Source organism: Seriola lalandi, unplaced genomic scaffold (assembly GCF_002814215.2).
Source record: "Seriola lalandi dorsalis isolate HSWRI2012SDOR001 ecotype SW California unplaced genomic scaffold, Sedor1 jcf7180002054917, whole genome shotgun sequence".
NCBI classification, from domain to species: domain Eukaryota; kingdom Metazoa; phylum Chordata; class Actinopteri; order Carangiformes; family Carangidae; genus Seriola; species Seriola lalandi.
In genome coordinates, this window is record NW_019525469.1 from 803,702 (window position 1) to 824,123 (window position 20,422).

Sequence of the window (20,422 nt, forward strand, 5' to 3'; positions counted from 1 at the left end):
GCAGTCCAAACCTCAACTTTACACATAAATAAGCAGTTAACCACACGTATAAGGACTCTGAATTTAAGTTGCAAACTTGTTAACGTGGGGAAAACACTACCAGCAAGCCAGTGAGGATAGGGAACTTTCCAAACGCACAATTTATCACATTTGAGAACGGCATTAAGCACACTCTCTGCAAAAACAGAGGGAATGCAGTCAGGGTGAAACTTCACCATAGTTTGATCCCAAGATGCATGTCCATGAAATTAAATTGGGTTTGACTCGCGTTACAGACAACTACGATTAGAAACTTGATGGTTAGCACTCTAGACACATCACAGTAGGTAACATTATGAAGACTCAGTTTACAACAGAGTGGTAACGTGGATTGAGCGTAATCCAATGAATGCCTGGAATATACCATTGTATGATGCTTCCACTTGAAGCATCATTTTGAAACTCTCCTACACAGTTTATAATTTGAAGACTTGACCAAAGGAAGGTATCTCGCCTGAACAGGGACTTGAACCCTGGACCCTCAGATTAAAAGTCTGATGCTCTACCGACTGAGCTACCCAGGCTTCAGAAAGCTTTTCATCTTGAGGTAAAACGCCTCTGCAGTCCAAACCTCAACTTTACACATAAATAAGCAGTTAACCACACGTATAAGGACTCTGAATTTAAGTTGCAAACTTGTTAACGTGGGGAAAACACTACAGCAAACCAGTGAGGATAGGGAACTTTCCAAATGCACAATTTATCACATTTGAGAACGGCATTAAGCAGACTTTCTGCAAAGACAGAGGGAGTGCAGTCAGGGTGAAAACTTCACCATAGTTTGATCCCAAGATTCATAGCCATGAAATTAAATGGAGTTTAACTCCCATCACAGACAACTACGATTAAAAACTTGATGGTTAGCACTCTAGAGACATTACAGTGGGTAACATTACGAAGAATCAGTTTACAACAGAGTGGTTACGTGGATTGAGCCTAATGCAGTGAATGCTTGGATTATACCATTGTTGCTATATGATGCTTCCACTTGCAACATCTTCTTTAAACTCATCTACAGAGTTTATAATGTGACGACTTGACCAAAGGACAGTGTTTGCCTGAACAGGGACTTGAACCCTGGACCCTCAGATTAAAAGTCTGATGCTCTACCGACTGAGCTACCCAGGCTTCAAAACAAGCTCGTCTTGAGGAAAAACGGCTCTTCAGTCCAAACCTCAAATTTATACATAAATAAGCAGTCGGCATATATGGGCCCATATAAAAATTAAATTGGGTTTGACTCACGTCACAGACAACCACCTTTACAGGTGAGCACTCTAGACACATCACAGTGGGTAACATTACGAAGACTCAGTTCACAAGAGAGTGACTTCAGGAATTCAGCCTAAACCAATTAATACTTGGATTGTACCATTCATTCATACTCGCAGCAGTATTAAAATCTACCAACTCTTTGATGGTGATGGAGGTGGGGATCTCAGTCCAGAGGCGGGCAAACTTGACAGGGGTCACCAGCTCCTGAGGGTCTCGGTCCACATGGGCATGGAGCATGAGGCGACAGAAGGAGGCCCGGAGGTCAAAGGGCAGAGTCTCGTCCATCATGCACAGGAAGATGAGCTCCACATCCAGCTGCTTGGAGATCTCATCTATGGCCAGATACTGACGGTCCAAACACATCCGGGCAAAGAGTTTCAGCTGGTACCTGACAAGGTGCACAGGGTGTAAACATTAACGATGTCACGTACAGCAAACAATACAGACCAACGGATCATTTTTGGGGCAGTTTACAAATTTTCTGCCTGTCCTTGATACACTTTGATAGAGATTAAGATTTCTCTGAAATTTGCTGTTTATATTTATTGCTGCCCGAGGATGAAGCTTAACGATTTTGGTGACACCCTTGCTTTTCCTTCAGCACCACAAATGGGCCAAGTCTTTTACTTGGAATCAATATAAATATAATAATATAAATATAAAACAATAATAAACTTTTTTTTTTTTTTAAGTTTTCCATTAAATTTTCTTTGGACATTCATGGACCCAGAGGATGACTCCTCTGTGTGTGTCTACCTGTAGTAAGTAAGGACATTCTCATCATGAGCGTTTCCCTGCCTCGCCTCCTGAGCCAGCTGTCTGATGCTCTTCTCTTGTCTCTCATTGGTCTTATCTGTCCACACCAGCCACACCTACAGAAACAGACATGAACACCACGACCACAGAAATATAGTCCTGTCTACCTAAAGAAAGGAACACAATTGCAATGAAGACTCATAAGCCACGAGTTAACAGTGATTCATTCTTTGAAACTATTTCCTCCTTTTCTTAGCAAGTTGTTCTTGACTTAACCTGCAAAATGTAACAAAATGAAGCTGACAGAAAAAATTATTCCTGGTTTTGCAGGATCCAACTGGAAGGTTTAAGGTTTGGAAAAATCATCTTATTCTAGCCTGCTCATGTTCTAGCTCTTCATTGAAGCTAGAACAAGATGTTTACTGTGAGAAAAATATTCAGACCGAAGATGAGCATTAATTTATTTTTCATATCATCCTATTAAATGGAAATATACTATATGTCCCTTGCATCATTTTATACACATTTCCTTCAAAAAATATATATATTTGGTGTCTTTGGAAACTTTGGGCTCTCTACTAAAATTTAAAAATAAAGTTTGGTTCCACATCCTGAATTTGAAATGGCTGACTTGGCAGTTGAGATAAAAAAATATATGCTGGCAAACCTACCTCATCTTCATCTCCATAGTCATCCATCGCCATGTACTCTCCCTGAACACCACCAGGGGGCGCCTCTTTTGGGACACGACGCCTAAAGGCAACGAAACAGAAATAGAGCAGAAATAGCATACATGACAATCATAATCATAATCAACATAACAACAGTCTGGAGTAAAACAGCCTCATAGCTAAAGATTCCTGTTGATTTTAATGAAACATGCTAATGTTAATCTAGCTCTTCTCTCAATTATCTAAAATGCTAACGCTTTTTTTGTTCACCTGCAAGACAGCATCATGCAACAGAAAATAGAGACTGTGCTGCTCCCTGCTGGTCAGAGTAACAAACAAATAATATGGAGGAAATAACATGAAGGAAAGGAAGGACGGAAAATGTTTACTCCCATTTAGGAAAGCCACAAAAATGTTCAGAGATACATTTATTAAGATAAAGCAGAGAGTATTTGTTTTATCTGTCCTCACTCTGTTTTGATGAGGATATCCTGGTTTTTGGGGTCCAGCACACATTTACAGATGAGCTCCTGGGTGACGGGGATGGCCACGTTGTTGGACACACACAGGTCTGACAGGTAGTCCAGAAACCTGCACACACAAACATTATAGCTGAGAACTGGGCAGGAAGCAAACAACAACAACATACCAACCACCTCCCCCCTCATTTCTTCCCCTTCTGTGTGTACCTGGGCTCTCGGTTCTTGCGGACCAGGCTGACGAAGGTCTCCACCTCGGTCTTGGTGATGTGTTTCTCCAGCAGTTTGCGGTTATTGTGCAGCAGGGCAGTGATGGTGTCCTCTGCCAGGATGTCATAACCAATCTGACTCTGCATCACACCAAACTGCTTTGCTATGTGCTCCTGGAGGGACGAGGGAAGAAAGAGTGGGGAAGGGAATGAGAGAACAGACAAATCAACCACTTCTTATTTTTCTTCTCCTTTCTGTCTTTTATGAGGCCCCCAACTTTATGGGAGTGCAGTATGAAACCAATGTAGTGTCACTTTAAATGGGACTTTAGATGGGCACTTCACAAGTGGGGAGGTGAACAATAAAGTATTAATACAAAAAAAAATCACTTTTAGTTCCTTGATAGATACCTGATACATACTTGATAATAAATAATTTTGTATTTGCACTTTTGCTACAAGGAGAAATGTTCTTTACCGTCAACTCCATTTTTAATGTTCAACTCTGGCATCTTTTCAGAAGAATATTTGTTGCAGATAAAAATCTAAAATAAGAAGTTGGCAGTACCTTTTATTCAACCCTGAGCAGGCTAGGAATTTCACCATTTTAGGGGCAGGGCCATTTGGCCTTTGGTGACACAAAAGCGTGATTTGATGCTTACAATTAAATAACTTGACTTATATTGCAGCATTTTACGCATGCACCAATGTGTGTGGAAACTATTAAACTAACACATTAACTGTTAAGAGGCAGCGGTAGCAAGTAAATGAGCAAATTACACTAATTTATCATCTCTGTGCAAGATCTATAGTAAGTTTGAGAAGTTTGAGACAGAATATTGTTACAGGAATAGAGCAGCTCCTTTCAGCAACAGATCTGAACGTAAATGTTTGTGTAGCGGCTAAGAGAGAGAAAGAGAGAGAGAGAGAGAGAGAGAGCGGTGATGCTGGCAACCGAAGCAGAGAGTTAACTAGTTAATTAGAAGTTAACAGTATATGCAACCAGTCCAACCTGCAAGGACTGCTGCAGTGATGCTTTTAAAGCAACTTCAAGATTTTGACAATAGCATAGGCACAAATGCCATGGTGGCTGTAGGGTGTGCAATTTTTTCAAGGGCATCACAGCACTTGGGAGGTGCAACACCATGGCCATCGTAGCTGCCATGAAATTCCTACCCTGGTCCTGAGTACTGTTTGTAGATACTCCGCCAACAACCTTTATCAAAATGTAGAGTAGCCTTTATGTCATCTGAGAGACAAAACTGGGGGCAAAAAAGTCAGCAAAACACTAGCCACACCACGAGCTGCTGCTAATTAAGCTTATTTGTTTCGAGCACAAGTTAATAACTACAAGCAACTCAGATCAATATTTTTATCAGTTCAGATCTTCTGTTTTCTGGACAGTCAGAGCACAACATTCAGAGAGAAAGAGGAAACCACGAAATTAGAAAATCAACATGAAACAATAAAAGTGAAGGGGACATATCCCCCCTCATTGTCAATAGAAATGACATATTTAAAGTGAACATAGTGAGTTGTGGTTGACAGGCTGTTGAGAAGGGGGGTCATCTTCATCTTCCTCCTCACCTGGTTCTTGCGATAGTCTTCCTGGGAGTGTCGGAGGACTCTGTAGCAGAGTCTGAGCATGTACTGGTAGGGAGCGTTTTTCTGGTCAGCCAGCTCCTCCAGACGAAGCAGGGGACCCTCCCCTCCCCCACGGTCCTTAAAGGGAGCCTTAATGATGCCAAAGATCTGAACACACAATCGCACACAAGGTGTTAGTTTTTGTCACTGACTTCTTTTTAAATCCCTGAGTAATGTTTGGATCAAACCTGTTTTAGGATGTTCTGTTCTCTCATCAGTTTCTGTCTTTCTCGGTTGGCTTTGGTCATGACGACATCCAGGACTGACTGGCCGCTGTTAATGACATCGGCCACAAAGAAAACCACGTCCTCCAACAGCTTGACGGCAAACCTGAGCAACATAAACACCTGTGGATATTAATTCTTCGTGCAAGGCCTGCCTCCACACACATACACGCGCACGCACACACACACACACACACACACACACACACACACACACACACACACACACACACTGTCGTACCTACGGTCGTTCTGGCTGATGAAGCCCTGGTTGAACTGGTCCACCACGGTGCTCAACATGGCGCTGGCATCGTTGGCAAAGTCCAGATCTCTGATCTCCATCACAGGAACTGAGACAATAGCAAAGGCCTCCTTATCCTCTTTAGTGGGACACGTTCCTAACTGCAAGAGGAGGCGACACAGTGGTTTATATACACTTCAAACACTGAGCAACAGTAATTGCCATGAACTTACAACTATTCATGGTCTCCAGAGGATCTATCTTGCTCACATTGATCCATTGACTTGAAGCGCCACCATAAGTTTGAGTGCCATAGTTCAACAACTGCTGGACAGATTGTGGTGAAATGTGGTTCAGACGTTCATGTTTCCCCCAGGATGAACTGTAATAACTTCCTCTGACTTTTCTCCTAGCGCCACTATCGGGTCAACATTAGTAGTGGTCCATGACTTTGTTTCATGACCAAATACCTGCAAAATCAATGACGTTCCCTACACTCAGCAGTTTTAAGAACTTTGTGTGTTTTGAAAAGTTACATAAACATATAAATAACATTATATGATATATACTGTATAATATATAAATGATGATATAAATATAATTTATTATTTTTATTATTAATTAGCATTTAATTATCAAATGTTAGCATGCTAAAACGCTAACCTAAGATTGAAGAGCTAGCTCAAAGCACTGCTGTGTCCAGTCTCACAGAGCTGCTAGCTTCATTACACATATAAACTGTGTCCCATTTCAGGGGCCGCATCCTTCAGAGGCTGCATTTGAAGACCGATTGTGTCACAGCGGCGCATCTAGGCTGTCCCATTATGATGTATCCTTCAAATGGAGCAGAGAAATGTGTCCTTCTTTTCTTGGGCAACGAAACATCCAACAGGTGGATCCTTCATGGCTCAACCTATCGCAAGATTCATTGCGTGCCAGTAATTAAAGTTAACCACATTGACAGAGAGCCTGAGGATTACATTTTTAAATGTAAATATTTGGTTTCAGCTCAGTTCAACAGCTAATGGTTCAACTGTTAGAACCAATGGCCTTAAAACCTCAAATTTTTGTGAAAAATCTTTACGTGTTGGCAAGGTTGCTAGGCCACAGGAGCCGCGGTAAAGGCAGGTACAGCTGGTGACGCACAGCGAAAATCCTCTGTAGATGAAACAGTTTCTTATCAGTTAACCCTTTGTGGCCACACCTTCGTAGGCTGTATCCTCACCATAAGTCTGATGGGTCTCTCCTCGTCTATGTCGATGGGGACGTTGGTGCTCTGGATCCAGGTGTTGGTGCACAGATGTCTCAGTCGTACGTATGAGTTTCTGGAAGACAAGCAGGTCAGTTTCTATTCAAACTCTTCCTCTAATCTGAAACAGTGTTTGTCTCATCCCAGCTTATTAAGGAAACATTTGCTGTTAGTAGTTCCTACCGTGGCACGAATGAGTCAGTCTTCTGCAGCGTGGTCGGGTCCAGCTCGAACAGCGAAGCGATGTCGTTCCCATGAGGCACTGCTACCAGCTTGTACTTGATCCTCTCGCCGTGGGAGCGCTTGTTGCTACGACTGCCGTCCATCTACAGAGAAGTCAGAGGTCAGGGTGAGGCTGAGGAGGCTCTGTCCTTCAAACAGAAGGGGTCACTGAAATGGTGGGGGGAATTTTCCACTTTTTGCTTTTTTGCGCTGATACAGCGATGTAATAAAATAATGTAATATACATAACAGCTGACTTTTCTTTGCCTCTGTTTCTATAGAAATCAGTGATTGATTTTCAAAATATGACTTGGACACATTTGCTGCCTTTTTAGTCTTTCAGTGGTTCCTATGCCGATGGTCAGAACCTTTTTTTTTTTAAGTACCAGAAAGTTTTACATTCTCAGGTTTCTAAAAAGTATTCAAATTAGACAATCTGAAAACTTTCAAAATCACTCTGCTTGTACTCACAGCTCAACCTTTGATGAGGGGTATTTTTAGTTATTAGTTTAAATCACACACAGCTACTAAAATATCAAATACAACATAGTAAAGTCGAAGAAGTATTTACATTATGGTCACAAAAAGGTCACCTGTCATACCACTGCCACTGCCTTAAATCAGTCAGCCTCCTTGATGTTTAAAGTGATGACAGTGATGCAGTTAAAACAGGGACAGTGAGGACACAATGACAGTACAACTATCACCAGGCAACTGGATGGAGGAAATAAGCAGCTTTTTCTTCTAATGGACTCAAACTTTAGAGATGGACTCACCGAGGAGGAGAGGTCTGCAGTGTCTCCTTTATAACCCGGATTCTCCTACAACAACAGCAGATACAAAGATTTCGAAGATACTTCAAGAAAACTATCAAGTACTTTAGATACAGTACATGCCTACCATCTGTCCATCCATCCATCTAAACTGCCCGTCTTTTACTTCTGAATAAATATGAAAATAAACAGAACATCTTCTTCGTTAGTTGGACGCAACAAAACATTTAAAATTGTCCACTGATGTTTTAGGAACTTGTGATGCATTTTTCATTCTTTTTTAATCAGCAGATTATACAATTATCTAAACAATTATTAGTTGCAGTCCTACATGCATCTTTTTCCTTCCATACATGCAAACTGACATGTAAAATGTCTATCTCGTTACAGATAAGTTTAAGCTCATGATTTCATATTGTGGCAGTTGTTTTAAAATCCAATCCAATTTTAATTGATTAATTCATTCATTCATTCATCTGTCCCTCCATCCAGTGTTGCCATGGTTACCTCAGCAGCCAGGTAGTTGCCAGTGGCCAGGTGTTTGAAACGATAGAGGCTGTTCCAGTGTCCCGCTCCCCCACGACACGGGTCATGATGGACGACCTGATGGACCAATCAGCACACAAACAAATCTTAAACACCACTTCAGAGGAATCTCCCTGTGTGTCTATATATATATATATATATATATATATATATATATATATATATATTTGTATTTGTGTGTGTGTGTACCTCGACCTCCCACAGAGCATTGGAACTGGTCGCTGAGGTCGCCGACTGCCTCAGCGTGGTTCGCAGGAAAACATGGAGTTTGCTCTTGTACTCGTCGCAGGTCAGAAACTTTTCCTGCTCAGCGTGAAACAAACGCACCACGTCGCCCTGAGAGAGAAAGACAATTAAAGAAGCAAAGGGCAGTTCCGCACTGTTTGTAATTTCTGCTCAATTCCTAAAATACTATATTATAGGTGGCCCTCAATCCAGCAGTAAAAATCCCATTCACTTTTCACTTAGGCTCATCAACTCAGGCTGATTAACTATGTGTAGTGCTGTACTTTTCACTCACTCCTTTGAGGACTTCCTCTCTGTGGTCGCTGAACATCATGAACAGGTTGATCTTCCAGCTGGTGTTGCAGTTTACTGAGTTTACCTGCAGAGGAAAGAAAACCTACATGTGTAGCACTGCTGAGGGCGTACAGGTGGTTACAGAAGGGAGGGTGGCACAACGAAGTCAAACATTTTCTGCTTGGGGAAACGGAGCTGAGCTTTTGGATGTGGTTCCTTGGTCGGCCATTTTTTATTTTATTTTGATAAAAAGTCTTAATTCACCTAGAATTCATTGTACCAAAGGCCAGCTTAAGATAGTCAAAAACTAAACTGCTTTGTGCAACGGATGAATTTAGATGTCTATCTGGAGTTTGACTATTTGCTCTATCTAAGCCACAGTCAAAGTCTATGTGAAACCCCAGTAAGTAAAATGAACTGTAAAAGCCGGAGACATTTGTGTGTGTGTGTGTGTGTGTGTGTGTGTGTGTGTCTGTGTGTTTCTCACCTCCTTGCAGCCTGGATGGTCGGTCAGTTCGTAGCTTGAGGCGTGCAGCGGCTGTCCAGCGTTCACCGGGTTCAAGATCACTTTATCCCCCACCACCACCTGCAACAAGCAGCTTACACTCAGTACTCACACTGCCGCTAATAGCTCTGCGATGCTCTGCTCTTCAGGATCAATACTGAAGTTAGTACAAGCTTTTTGATCAACCAGCATCAGTTACATTATACTGCTACTAACACACCTATTACTACAACTGTTAGTTATGCTTGTACATCTTTTTGTATGCAACGTGTTAAATAAAGTTTTGTTATTATTATTACTGGCAGGTGTCACTAAAGAAAAGGATCACTGGAAATATGAAAATGTTTAGAAAAATCTGTTGATATATATATTACATTTCTATGTACAGGTAAAATATTTGTCATAATGGTAGACAGATGCTCTCTGTACAAATGTGTGGTGTGATGTGTGTTTACGTTGTCTCCGTTGGCGCGGAGCTTCCAGAACGGCTGGATGAAGAGCCAGGAGCCTTCATTCCCCGTACTGTCCAGAGTGACTCGCATGGCGTTCTTCTCCAGCAGAGCCGGCAGACGCTTGTTCACCGTCAGGTATTTATTGCTCTTCATGTGGAGCAGCTGGAGACAGAGATCATTTGTCCATATTTATTTTATATTCATTTCACGGTATGTTATTTTCTTAACTGTGTTTGGGTATATCAGCTGAACATTCTCCAAAGTTACAGTCGTTTTAATTTCTTCACAGATGAGCTGCAGTGGAAGGATAGTAAAAACAAACAAAGACCTTGAACATATCCACCTGATTTGTCAAACTCAGGTGGCAGAAAAATCATGGAAGGAGGACTGGATTTTGTCCCCCATCACTTCCACTGAGAGTGCATTAGAAAATTATCTTTTAATGTCCACTCCAGGAAGAACAACTAAAGCAAGGTAAAATACCTGAGTATTGTTTTAAGACAGGCTTGAAAAGTTGTGAACCTGTCCTTTACAATTATTATATATATATATATACAATAATTACAGTGACTCAGTATCAGAAAGTGACGAGGTAGGCCAACTGAGCCGGTGCTAGCTGGTTAGCATGCTAACTTCAGAGGAAGAAAATAAGTGATGGAAAAAGAAGCAAAACAAGAGTGTTTCTTTCGTCCTTTGGAGACAGCTGTTGGTTAACTCATGCATGCTGAACATTTCTTCTAGACTGGTAAGTGAACAGCTGCTAATGCTAAAGTTAGCTATGCATATTGTTAGTTTGAGACTGATCATGTAAAACAGAAAATACAGAATTCATTTTCGTCATTTTCATACAGAACATGTGTGTGTTTAAATATGTGAAAGTCGTAGTGCAGCTGCAGTTTGTACTACAGTTTAAAGGAGTGCTATGACCCATGTCATCCTCTCCACACCTTCAACACACACACACACACACACACACCATTCTACCACAGGAATCTTTATCTTCATAATCTGACTCAGTTTCACTCAACAGGGTCCACACCCAGCTTGTCACCTTGTGTGTGTGTGTGTGTGTGTGTGTGTGTGTGTGTGTGTGTGTGTGTGTGTGTGTGTGTGCGCGTGTCTGTGCGTGTCTGTGTAAAAATCATACATATATCAGCACAGTCAAAAGAACATGTTGCCACCATAAAAATGGGAGGAGAGGGGTGTGAGCCAACTGGTTGTCATGGCAATGGATGTTGCCTTGTTTATACAACTGACCACAGCTAGGTGAGAGACAGAGAAGAGTATATAATAATTATAAAATAATATAATAATAATAATTCTCTGTAGGTTCATCCCCACCACCTGTCATTTCATTCATCATCATTATTATTGTATATTATTATTATTACATTATATTTATATAGTAATTAGTATAAGAATATCAAGTAGAGCCACTAAAAATGTGATGCAGAAATAGTAAAAATCTAATCTTTAAGACCATTAAATGTGGTTTTGTAGTTTGATGTGATAGATATCAGACTCACTGTTTTACTGCTAACACATTTCCTACTGCCGCTGCTTCACATGAAAAGTCAAGTATTCAGTGCAGTGAAAGGAAATGCAAAGCAAACTGAGGCTAAGTCATGGGCGCTGAAAATGTCTAAACTTGAATAAGAAAACACTGCTGAGTCAGCAGGAAATCGATGAAAAAAAAACAAGTGGAAGCAACAAGACCCAAGTTCAGTTTAGGTAGATGAATTGAGGCGAAGACACAGTTTGAATGGAAAATTGATCTCAGAGCTGTTAGACTTCATTTTACAGTGGAAGGGAAACATTAAACTTGAGTAAAATAACGGACAGAACAAGTGTTGTTGGCTAACATGCTAACAACTGTCAGCCCTCTATCCTGTGGCTGTTTGTAGTGAATAAATATGAAGAAAACCCTCCAGCAGTCAAACAGACAAGCGACAGGTTTCTGTGGTCGCCATGTCTTTATCTGTTTGGTTTAGGTCTCTTCGCATTCACTTAGTGATGTTTTGCATCTCTTTATATTCGTTTGATTGACTTTCCAACAAGTTAGAGGCTCTGGACCTCAACTGTTATCAAACATTATCTTGTTTTATTTCTTCCCATGTGTGCTGTTACTGCCTACTCATACCTGCCAAAATGTAGGTTTCAAAATACAGGATATTTTCAATGACGTTAAACTGAATGTGTGTGGATTTTGTGTCATACACAAGCTGACCACTTGGATAACGTCAGAAAAACATCATCATGGAAGCATCATGGATTTGTGTAGGATGATTATTTATAATAAAGGTTGAGGACCGTGCAAAAGAGTGTCACGGGAGAAACAACAAAATGGGAGGGTGCCCTTGAGACTTCAGACTCCCAGGAAAAACAGAAATGTTGGAAAAGTAGGCCTACTGTTAAATGAGCGATAAAAGCAGATGCAATAAAAGAAAATCTAAATGTAAAAAAATACTGTTATTTTCAGCTGCATGACTCCAGTGATATACAGTGAGATGAACGATCAGTCCAGAGATGAAAATCTGCTTCTTGTTGCCTCTGAATACACAGTGACACATCAAACATACCAACTGGTTTCTACGTTAACTAGCCTTGGGTGGGACGTGGTGGGGGCTATAATATATATTTAATTATATTATTGTATTTTACGGACAGAGGAGGACAGACAGCTAAAAAAAAAGATAGTATTATCACATATACCGGGAAATATCAAAATATTCGATAATATCAAGTATCAACCCAAGTCTACTGTTAACAGGGACACGTTAGTAGTAAACATGCAGCCAATATGTCTGAGCCAATCAGTGATCTATTAAACTGTAATTGTTCTTTCCTGATCAGTCTTATTTTCAGTGCTGGACAGAGTTTATCAAAATCACATCAGTGGTGTCTGATGCTGGAATATGAAAACAGATTATAAATAATCCATTGAGGATTATAAACATAGTAAATTTATTTAATAAGTTTTTTACCTGCATGACAGTTCCATATTTTACAACATCTCCATGGACTTTCTTGTTTTCTGTCTCGTTCTGCTTCTGCTCCAGGTTGGACGCGTGCTGCAAGACACACACACACACACACACACACACACACACACACACACACACACACACACACACACACACACACACACAGGATGTGTTTAACCTTAAGACTGGAACTGATCCTCTGATATGACTGAGTCAGGTCAGACAGTTGTTTCAGGTGTGTTAAATGTGTGTCCGTTACCTGCAGTTTCTGCAGAAGAACCACGTCCCCGATCTTGTCCTTCTCATGTTTGGCTTGTTTGGCTTTCCAGAACTGTTTTTGAGCTGAGTACCGACTCATGGGACAAACCTTGAACAGGCAATCTGAGTGAAGACACAGTAAAACACAGTAGAATATCTGAGTACAGTTCGATTTAATGACACAGTACTAAAGAGTCATTTGGTCTCAATTTCTTAGAAACAACAGACAACATGCAAAGGAATGAAAAAATTAAATAAAGAACGTTTTTGGTTTTATTATCTATATTGTCTTTAAATGTAATCTTTATTCTGTTTTATTTAACATTTTGAGTCACATGAGGTTGTGCTGCGTTTCAACTGGCTGGCGTGATTAGGTCCCGAGTGATGACTTGTCAGTGGAGTGAGCACCTGAGACTTTCTGGCTTTTTTTGTTTCTGAACATCAAACTGGTGAAGCATCTGACATTAGTTCTATCTCTGCCCCACAACCAAATACAGACTTCCTGTCAATAAGCTGATTAAATAGCAGTGAGTCATTAAACATGAAATAACTTACTGGAAAACTGTAAATCATTGATGGGGAACATCAGACATTGGTAGAACTAGTCACATAAAATCAAACATGATCCTGTCAAATCAAACGACATTTCACTTTTTAACTGTCTGCTGGTTCATGACTGAGACTCAGGTTCAGCTCTAAACTGCACGCTAGCATCCAAAAGTTAGAGACTGTAACTGATCCTTTCGAGGAGAGTCCAACTGCAGACCTCCCGTCAGGGGGACCAGACCTGACCCTCCAGACTTTGAATAAACACTATGACTCTGAATTCCTGACCTGCTGGAGGTGCTAGCAGATAAATCAAACACCTCCAGAGTCACAAGGATTCATCCTCTTGGCAGCATCAATGTCTATGCTGAATTTCATCACAACCCATCAGGTAAATGTTCTAGTCTGAATGGTATGGTAAGGTTAGGTAAAATAAGGCAAGGTAAGGTAAGGTATGGTAAACTACGGTAAGGTTAGGTAACACATAACACAACAACGTCACAATGCAGAAGCATACAAACCTCTACAAAACCAGCTTCACGTGTTGAATGTGAGATGGTGATAAAAACTGATTACAGTAATAAAACCAGGTTTAATAATAAATTGTGATAAAATACAATGGTTCTTCTAATAAAACCAGATACAAACATAAAAATAAAAATCACGATAGATTCGATAATAATCCAGATATACATTATTATTAGTATTAGTAATAATTAGTATTATTCTTTGGATGATTGGATGAGAGCTGGCACACAGAAAAATTCACAAGTAAAAGGATGTAAGAGAGAGAGAGAGAGAGAGGAGGTAAATATTGACTCTCCTCCTGCAGATCCTGCACACTTTTACTGTGTGTGTGTGTGTGTGTGTGTGTGTGTGTGTGTGTGTGTGTGTGTGTGTGTGTTGTAAGGCAAACATACCTCGCCTGTGTGTAATCACTCTGGTATTGTAACGATCGATGTAAAGTCGCTTTCCTTAAGTCATCTTGACTTAGGGAAATTAGTTTTTAACATGCGTACACAACCACATACACAGACACACACAAATACACACAGGCGTTATGTGTCTTTTTGCACATTTAATTGCATGATTATGGTAACTGAGTCTCATTAGTAGAAATTAATTTTTACCATTTATTAGTTGCAGACAAACTACAAACAACCACACACGTTTGTGTCATTAATGACGTCAAACACAAGCTTGTGTTTTTCTTTAATTTACGTCTCAGGTTTCTGTTTTTTCATTTGAACACAATGATGAAAACATAAATGTGATGTTTAATGTACTGTAGATAGTGAAAGTCAGTTCTTTATAATGAAGTGTAATCACACAAATATTAAAAAAAAAAAAAAAACGATGGAAAAACCTTTGTTATTCTCTCTCTCATCACTTCCTGTCACCGCTCTAATAAAGGCCTGAGGTCTCTGTACGATCCGCTCCAATAAAGGAAAAATATTTCTCTCCTCTCCTGCTCTCTGTCCTCAGACTAAGATTAAGTTTTTAGACGTTGCTCTACAACCCACATCCTCAACAGACGGACCAGTGGATCTGGATCCTGTTCAGTCCAGTTCAAATCAACCTGGCTCAGTGATTCATGTTGACTGAGACACTGATGTCACATCACCTCTCTCACACACACTTTTAGCTGCAAGTAGCCAGAGTTAGCAGGAATATTATAACATGAGTTAAAAATAGTGAAAAAATGGGTTCAAAACTAGAAGATGAAGATATTAAACCTGCCTGTTTTCAACAATTCATGTCCCCCGAGTGAGTGAGTGAGTGAGTGAGTGAGTGAGTGAGTGAGTGAGTATCCAGCTAAGATCATTACAGGACTGTTGTTCAGGCAATCCTGCAATCCAAACTTGCCTTGTGGCTCCAGGTATGATGCATGTAGTTAGACACGCTCTGAAACCAAGAAAAACCAAACCAAGAAAACAAAGTATTGTTTTCTGTGACTAGAAACATAAACAACAAAGGTTATTTAAGCCTAACAATAAGATGAAAGACTGAAAATTACGTGCCGTCAAAAACTGTATGGTACGGCTCTACCTGGGACCCAGCTGGGTTCTGAAAACCTTCCAGGAGTGGTGAAGGGGAAACATGGGACAAAACGGTGTAGACTCCATATTCTATTTCGAAAATAAAAACACCCTTTTGCTTAACGCAGAGCACAATTACGTTAACAACTAAATATCCTATGGGGCAATAAAAATAATGTTTACACAATATTTTGACATGAAGAATTTGGCTCCGACACCTGATTAAAAAAGTTTCTGAAATCATCCTCCTCACACTGTCAAACTAAAGCCTCAGTCTTGTGAGTAAATAAATTAAATTACAGTAAATCAGCATGACACGACACTGAGCCGTCAGTCACTGTGATCTACTTCTAAACTAGTTCAACTGTCCCAGAACTCACAAACAGCACGGAGCAGATGGTAACGTGCTGCTTTATATTTATATATGTGTGTGTGTGTGTGTGTGTGTCCTCATCAGTGAGGGGTTGGTGGAAAATTTTCTCCACCAGCCGTCTCTGATGATTTGAGCTGGACTCACATCACACACACGTTATTTATAATTCATACACTGGAGGTTTTCATGGGTCCACTTGGTTCTTATAACAGTGACCTGACCCAGGACCTGACCCTGGAAAAGAGTCGGACTGAGTCCATGGGTACTGAGGAGGTTAAAGTAAGAATGCTCATAATTGAAAATATTTTAATATATAAATTATTTTCTTGCTGATGTTAACAAACCTTTAACAGCATCACTGAGCATTAAAGACTAATCTAAACCTTGATCTGCTGTTCTGAGGCCTCTTTAAAGTGAAGTTGTTTAATTCGTTAATTAAACAGGTTCCACACACTAGTTCTTGTGCAGAGATCAGCTGTTACTAAACATTTACACCTACTAACAAGACCAGCTTCATAATATAAGACCTGTTTGTAAAGAGATGATGTGGGACATAGACAATACTCAAACAAAGTAACAGCAGAAAATTGGTATTGATATTAATACACAGACACACACACACACACACACGCACACACACGGTTCTACCTCTGAACTTCTTTGGAGGATTCTCCAAATCTCCAGCAGCAGGTTCGACCACACAGCGGTCATCTACCAACCTGCAGACACAGACCACAGTGGAGACACATCATTAATTAAGACATCATTCAGGTGTTAATAACAGGATTTAAGGGGTTAATTAATGGATTTTCTCACTACTGGAGCAAACCTGTTAAATACCTGGATATTTCAAACCTTTGACACAAACCTTAATAATTCCTTGAAGTGATCAATAATGTATTTGTCAGTATGTGTAAATGAAGGACTATGTCATTTGTTAATTAAGGGCTTTTGATATAAGAGTGTCCAGCTTTTACCTTTTCAAATTGTGGAAAGACTAAGAGACCAAACACACTGAGATAAAAAGAAAAAAAAACTGTCAAACAAATAAAAGACATTAAACATGATGGAAGTGGAAAATGTTTTGTGCTCTGTTTGAGAGACGAGTCCGGCCTGTGGCCCTTTGTTGGGTTATTGTGTTAGCTGACAATTAAACCCCAAAAGGAGGTTGAACTTATAAAAAGGACCCAATGGTTCAGATAGATACTGACATGAAGTTCATACTTGTGTTGATATACTGATTTCCACCGGACGAGCAGAATCAGATAAAACAGTGTGCTGCGCAAACTTTTCAAACCAAACTGAACTCAGATCAGATGACAGTGACGAAACATGAAAATAATTCACTGTTTAAAGACTCTCCCTGTCAGAGGTGAGCAGTGAGGAGTCAATGCACAAACTGATGGTTTGTCTTGGAGCTTGATCTGCAGCTGGGTGTGAAGTGACTTGTAGTTGACATGTTAAAACTTGCAGATGCAGTGATAGTGTTTTTTTTTTTTTTTGGAGGAGGACAGGAAACACCCTGCTGCATCACGCTACCGCCTGTGGTTACTCCTCTCCTATTCTTAGATACGTGTTCTTACTGGACGGTTTGTGAGTTCACACTGAGACATGAAGTGTAAGGAACAGTTCAGTCACCGTGGTCAACGTGTCTGTTGCTGTGAACTGATGACACACAGCTGTTCGTCCTCACAGTCACTCCATTTACACACGTTTAACCTTAAACACAAAGCATGAAGGACATTGAGTTTGACATATATGTCTGAAGTATATGATCAAAGCTGCATTCATATAAAGGCCAATCATTTCTGCCAATCGTTTGTGCAGACCAGAATCCTATCTATGAACCACAGTGAGTATAACATACGGCCTTTGTCACTTACGGCCCAAAGCTGTGAATCACACGACCTGTAGATATCAGAGAAGCTGCTCTCTGAGTAGTTTTTAAAAGAAAGCTTAATACTGCAGCAGATAACTGGAAAAATCTTTCATATGTGGACAAAAGGATGAAAATTGGTATGTTTATCACTCTGAGGCCATTGATTAAAAAAATCCCATTAGCCACTTGAAATTTCAAAAGGCCACTATTTTTCAAAGATAGTCAATATTTCAGGCAAACGAAACACATATTAACACATGCCACAGTGTTTTACCCACTGGACAGATTTCAATGATTTTGCAATTGAATCCTGTGTTTTTGACTATGAGGGGTCAGAACTTTGACTTCAAATAAACTCTGTCAGCTTTGTCTTTCTTTTTCGTGTTTTTTTCAGGTTTTTTTTTAGTAAATGTGACTATTTAAGGTCGAAGCAGTGATGCCTGACCAGTCAGGGCACGACTCTGTGTGTGGTCATTAGAGTAAATCTCTCTTACCATCAGTGTTTAGGAAACAGAGAGGGGCTCAGTGGAGACACACACACACCTGTTAAATCTCTCTTTTCATGCAGTGAGCAGACAGACTGTAGTCAGCAGGATTACCTGTCCATTCATACACACATTAACTACATTCAGCAGGAGGCCCTCTGTGTGTGTGCGTTTGTGTGCGTGCATGTGCGTACATGTCTGTGTCTGTGTGTGTGTGTTTGTGTGGTCGAGGTATTACTCATATTGCTACAGAGCACTGTACGCCCCCACAACCAGACACAAGAAAGGTTCCTTTCCACAAGCCATCACGCTGGCGAACACTTAAATCGATCATACATAATAGCCTCTGACATCATACACTGCACACTGTAATATATCACACAATGTACATATACACCCATCCCCTGCCCGCATATCTATCTAGTATTTATTATTTATTTTTTGCGCTACTTTCATTGCTCCTTTGCACTGTCTGACCCATCCAACACTCTTGTCTTGTTTTAACTCTATATATATCTATATGCATATTTATATGTATGTACCACGCAGCAATGTAAAACCGGAGACAAATTCCTTGTATGTGTCCACATACTTGGATTCTGATTCTGTTTACATTGTCACGATATGGGGACTTGTCTTCTAAAGGCAGCATAATGTCAATCATTTATTTCAAGGTTAGAGTTAGAGCTAGGAAGCTAGTTGTGGTTAAGGTCAGAGTGAGTCCCCAGGAAATGAATGAAAGTCAATATAATGTCCTCTGAAGTCAATAACAAGTAGCATATTTTCTCAGACTGTGGTTTTCCTCCTGTGAACCAGAGCAGGGAAGGAAAAGCAGATGAGATGATCCACTTGATCCATTTGACTTTTATTTTGACATAAACAATGTTTCACCATCTTTGATTTCATAAAGTTTTGTTTTGTATGATGGATCTTCATGTAAGGCGTAGCTTACAGTTGCATGAATTAAATGTATAAGAAAGTCTTGTTTTGACCCCACATTGTGCTATTCGAATAATTGCAACGATTCTGCACATGACCAAGGTCACAGATGTGAATAATGGTTCAGTCAGACTCTCAAACTAAAACCACAGCATGTAAACAAAGCAGGTGTATTAAGTGATTATAAGAACCTGCAACCTCCATTTATTAGAGGATCAACAAGCTGCTTTATCTGCTTTTATAAGCTCTGTTCACATAACTCATTAAATCACTGAACACAAGACAAACAGTGAGGAAAGATGAACACCGACTGATTATGATTAGATATGGTTAAGATGACATCTGTTGAAGTCAGGTAAGACAGGTAGAAAATATAATAATCAAAACAAAGGAAAACAAGAAACCAAACTTGCAACTAACAGTAATTTTTAGTTCTGCTCAAGTCTCAGATTGTGGGAAGAATTTAGTGATTTAAATATGCAAATAAATTAGAGTTTGATTAAAAAAAAAATAACTCGTCATTAATACATACATACATACATACAAGGGCTCGTGCTGAGGTGAACAGAAAAAACTCTTCTCACTGTGTATCTGCTGATATAGACTGACACTGTAGAATAACCTGGAGTTTATAATCTGCATCACAGCCTCAGTATTTTCTTTCATGTGTCACCTTTTTAAACTGACTGGTTTTAACACTATAACATATTTTAATAATATATAATAATATAACATTATATTATTATATTCATTACGTGTATATCATTTGGTTTCACTCTTTATTGAATACAGTATATTTATATGTACTGTATTTCTATAAAAATTGCTATTTTTCTCGTTTTCCATTCTTCCTATTTTTTTTCCACCCTCTCTTTCTTTCTTTCTTTCTCTCTTTCTCTCTGACCTCCCACAGAGTCCTCCATCACTATGGCAACAGCCAATCAGTTCTTTTGTCTGTCTGCCAGGTGTGTCTCAGTCCCAGGTGTGTGTGTATCTTTTGGGACTCCTGTGGATGGCTGCTGCTGATTGCTCTTTTCACAGTGCTGTCTGACACACACACACACACACACACACACACACACACACACACACACACACACACACACACACACACA

General features: G+C 40.0%; 1 protein-coding gene and 2 non-coding genes across 4 annotated transcripts in view; all 3 read right to left on the reverse strand.

Moving 5' to 3' along the window:
- Positions 1–20,422, reverse strand: part of itpr3 (inositol 1,4,5-trisphosphate receptor, type 3) — a 65,736-nt gene that overhangs the window by 35,161 nt on the left and 10,153 nt on the right. For both annotated transcript variants that reach the window (XM_023431146.2, XM_023431145.2), the window contains exons 2-20: positions 16,653–16,723; positions 13,048–13,169; positions 12,789–12,875; positions 9,808–9,966; positions 9,335–9,433; positions 8,849–8,932; positions 8,518–8,664; positions 8,290–8,385; positions 7,786–7,830; positions 6,971–7,113; positions 6,764–6,863; positions 5,539–5,699; positions 5,262–5,403; positions 5,017–5,181; positions 3,431–3,603; positions 3,213–3,332; positions 2,742–2,823; positions 2,071–2,186; positions 1,451–1,702 (exon numbers count right to left, since the gene is read on the reverse strand). In XM_023431146.2, the coding sequence (XP_023286914.1) occupies positions 1,451–1,702; positions 2,071–2,186; positions 2,742–2,823; positions 3,213–3,332; positions 3,431–3,603; positions 5,017–5,181; positions 5,262–5,403; positions 5,539–5,699; positions 6,764–6,863; positions 6,971–7,113; positions 7,786–7,830; positions 8,290–8,385; positions 8,518–8,664; positions 8,849–8,932; positions 9,335–9,433; positions 9,808–9,966; positions 12,789–12,875; positions 13,048–13,169; positions 16,653–16,723 (2,364 nt within the window). The remainder of the gene's footprint in view (positions 1–1,450; positions 1,703–2,070; positions 2,187–2,741; positions 2,824–3,212; positions 3,333–3,430; positions 3,604–5,016; positions 5,182–5,261; positions 5,404–5,538; positions 5,700–6,763; positions 6,864–6,970; positions 7,114–7,785; positions 7,831–8,289; positions 8,386–8,517; positions 8,665–8,848; positions 8,933–9,334; positions 9,434–9,807; positions 9,967–12,788; positions 12,876–13,047; positions 13,170–16,652; positions 16,724–20,422) is intronic.
- trnak-uuu (transfer RNA lysine (anticodon UUU)) lies at positions 491–563 on the reverse strand. The gene has a single exon. It is a non-coding gene; the product is annotated as a tRNA-Lys (tRNA).
- Positions 1,095–1,167, reverse strand: trnak-uuu (transfer RNA lysine (anticodon UUU)). Its single transcript has one exon. It is a non-coding gene; the product is annotated as a tRNA-Lys (tRNA).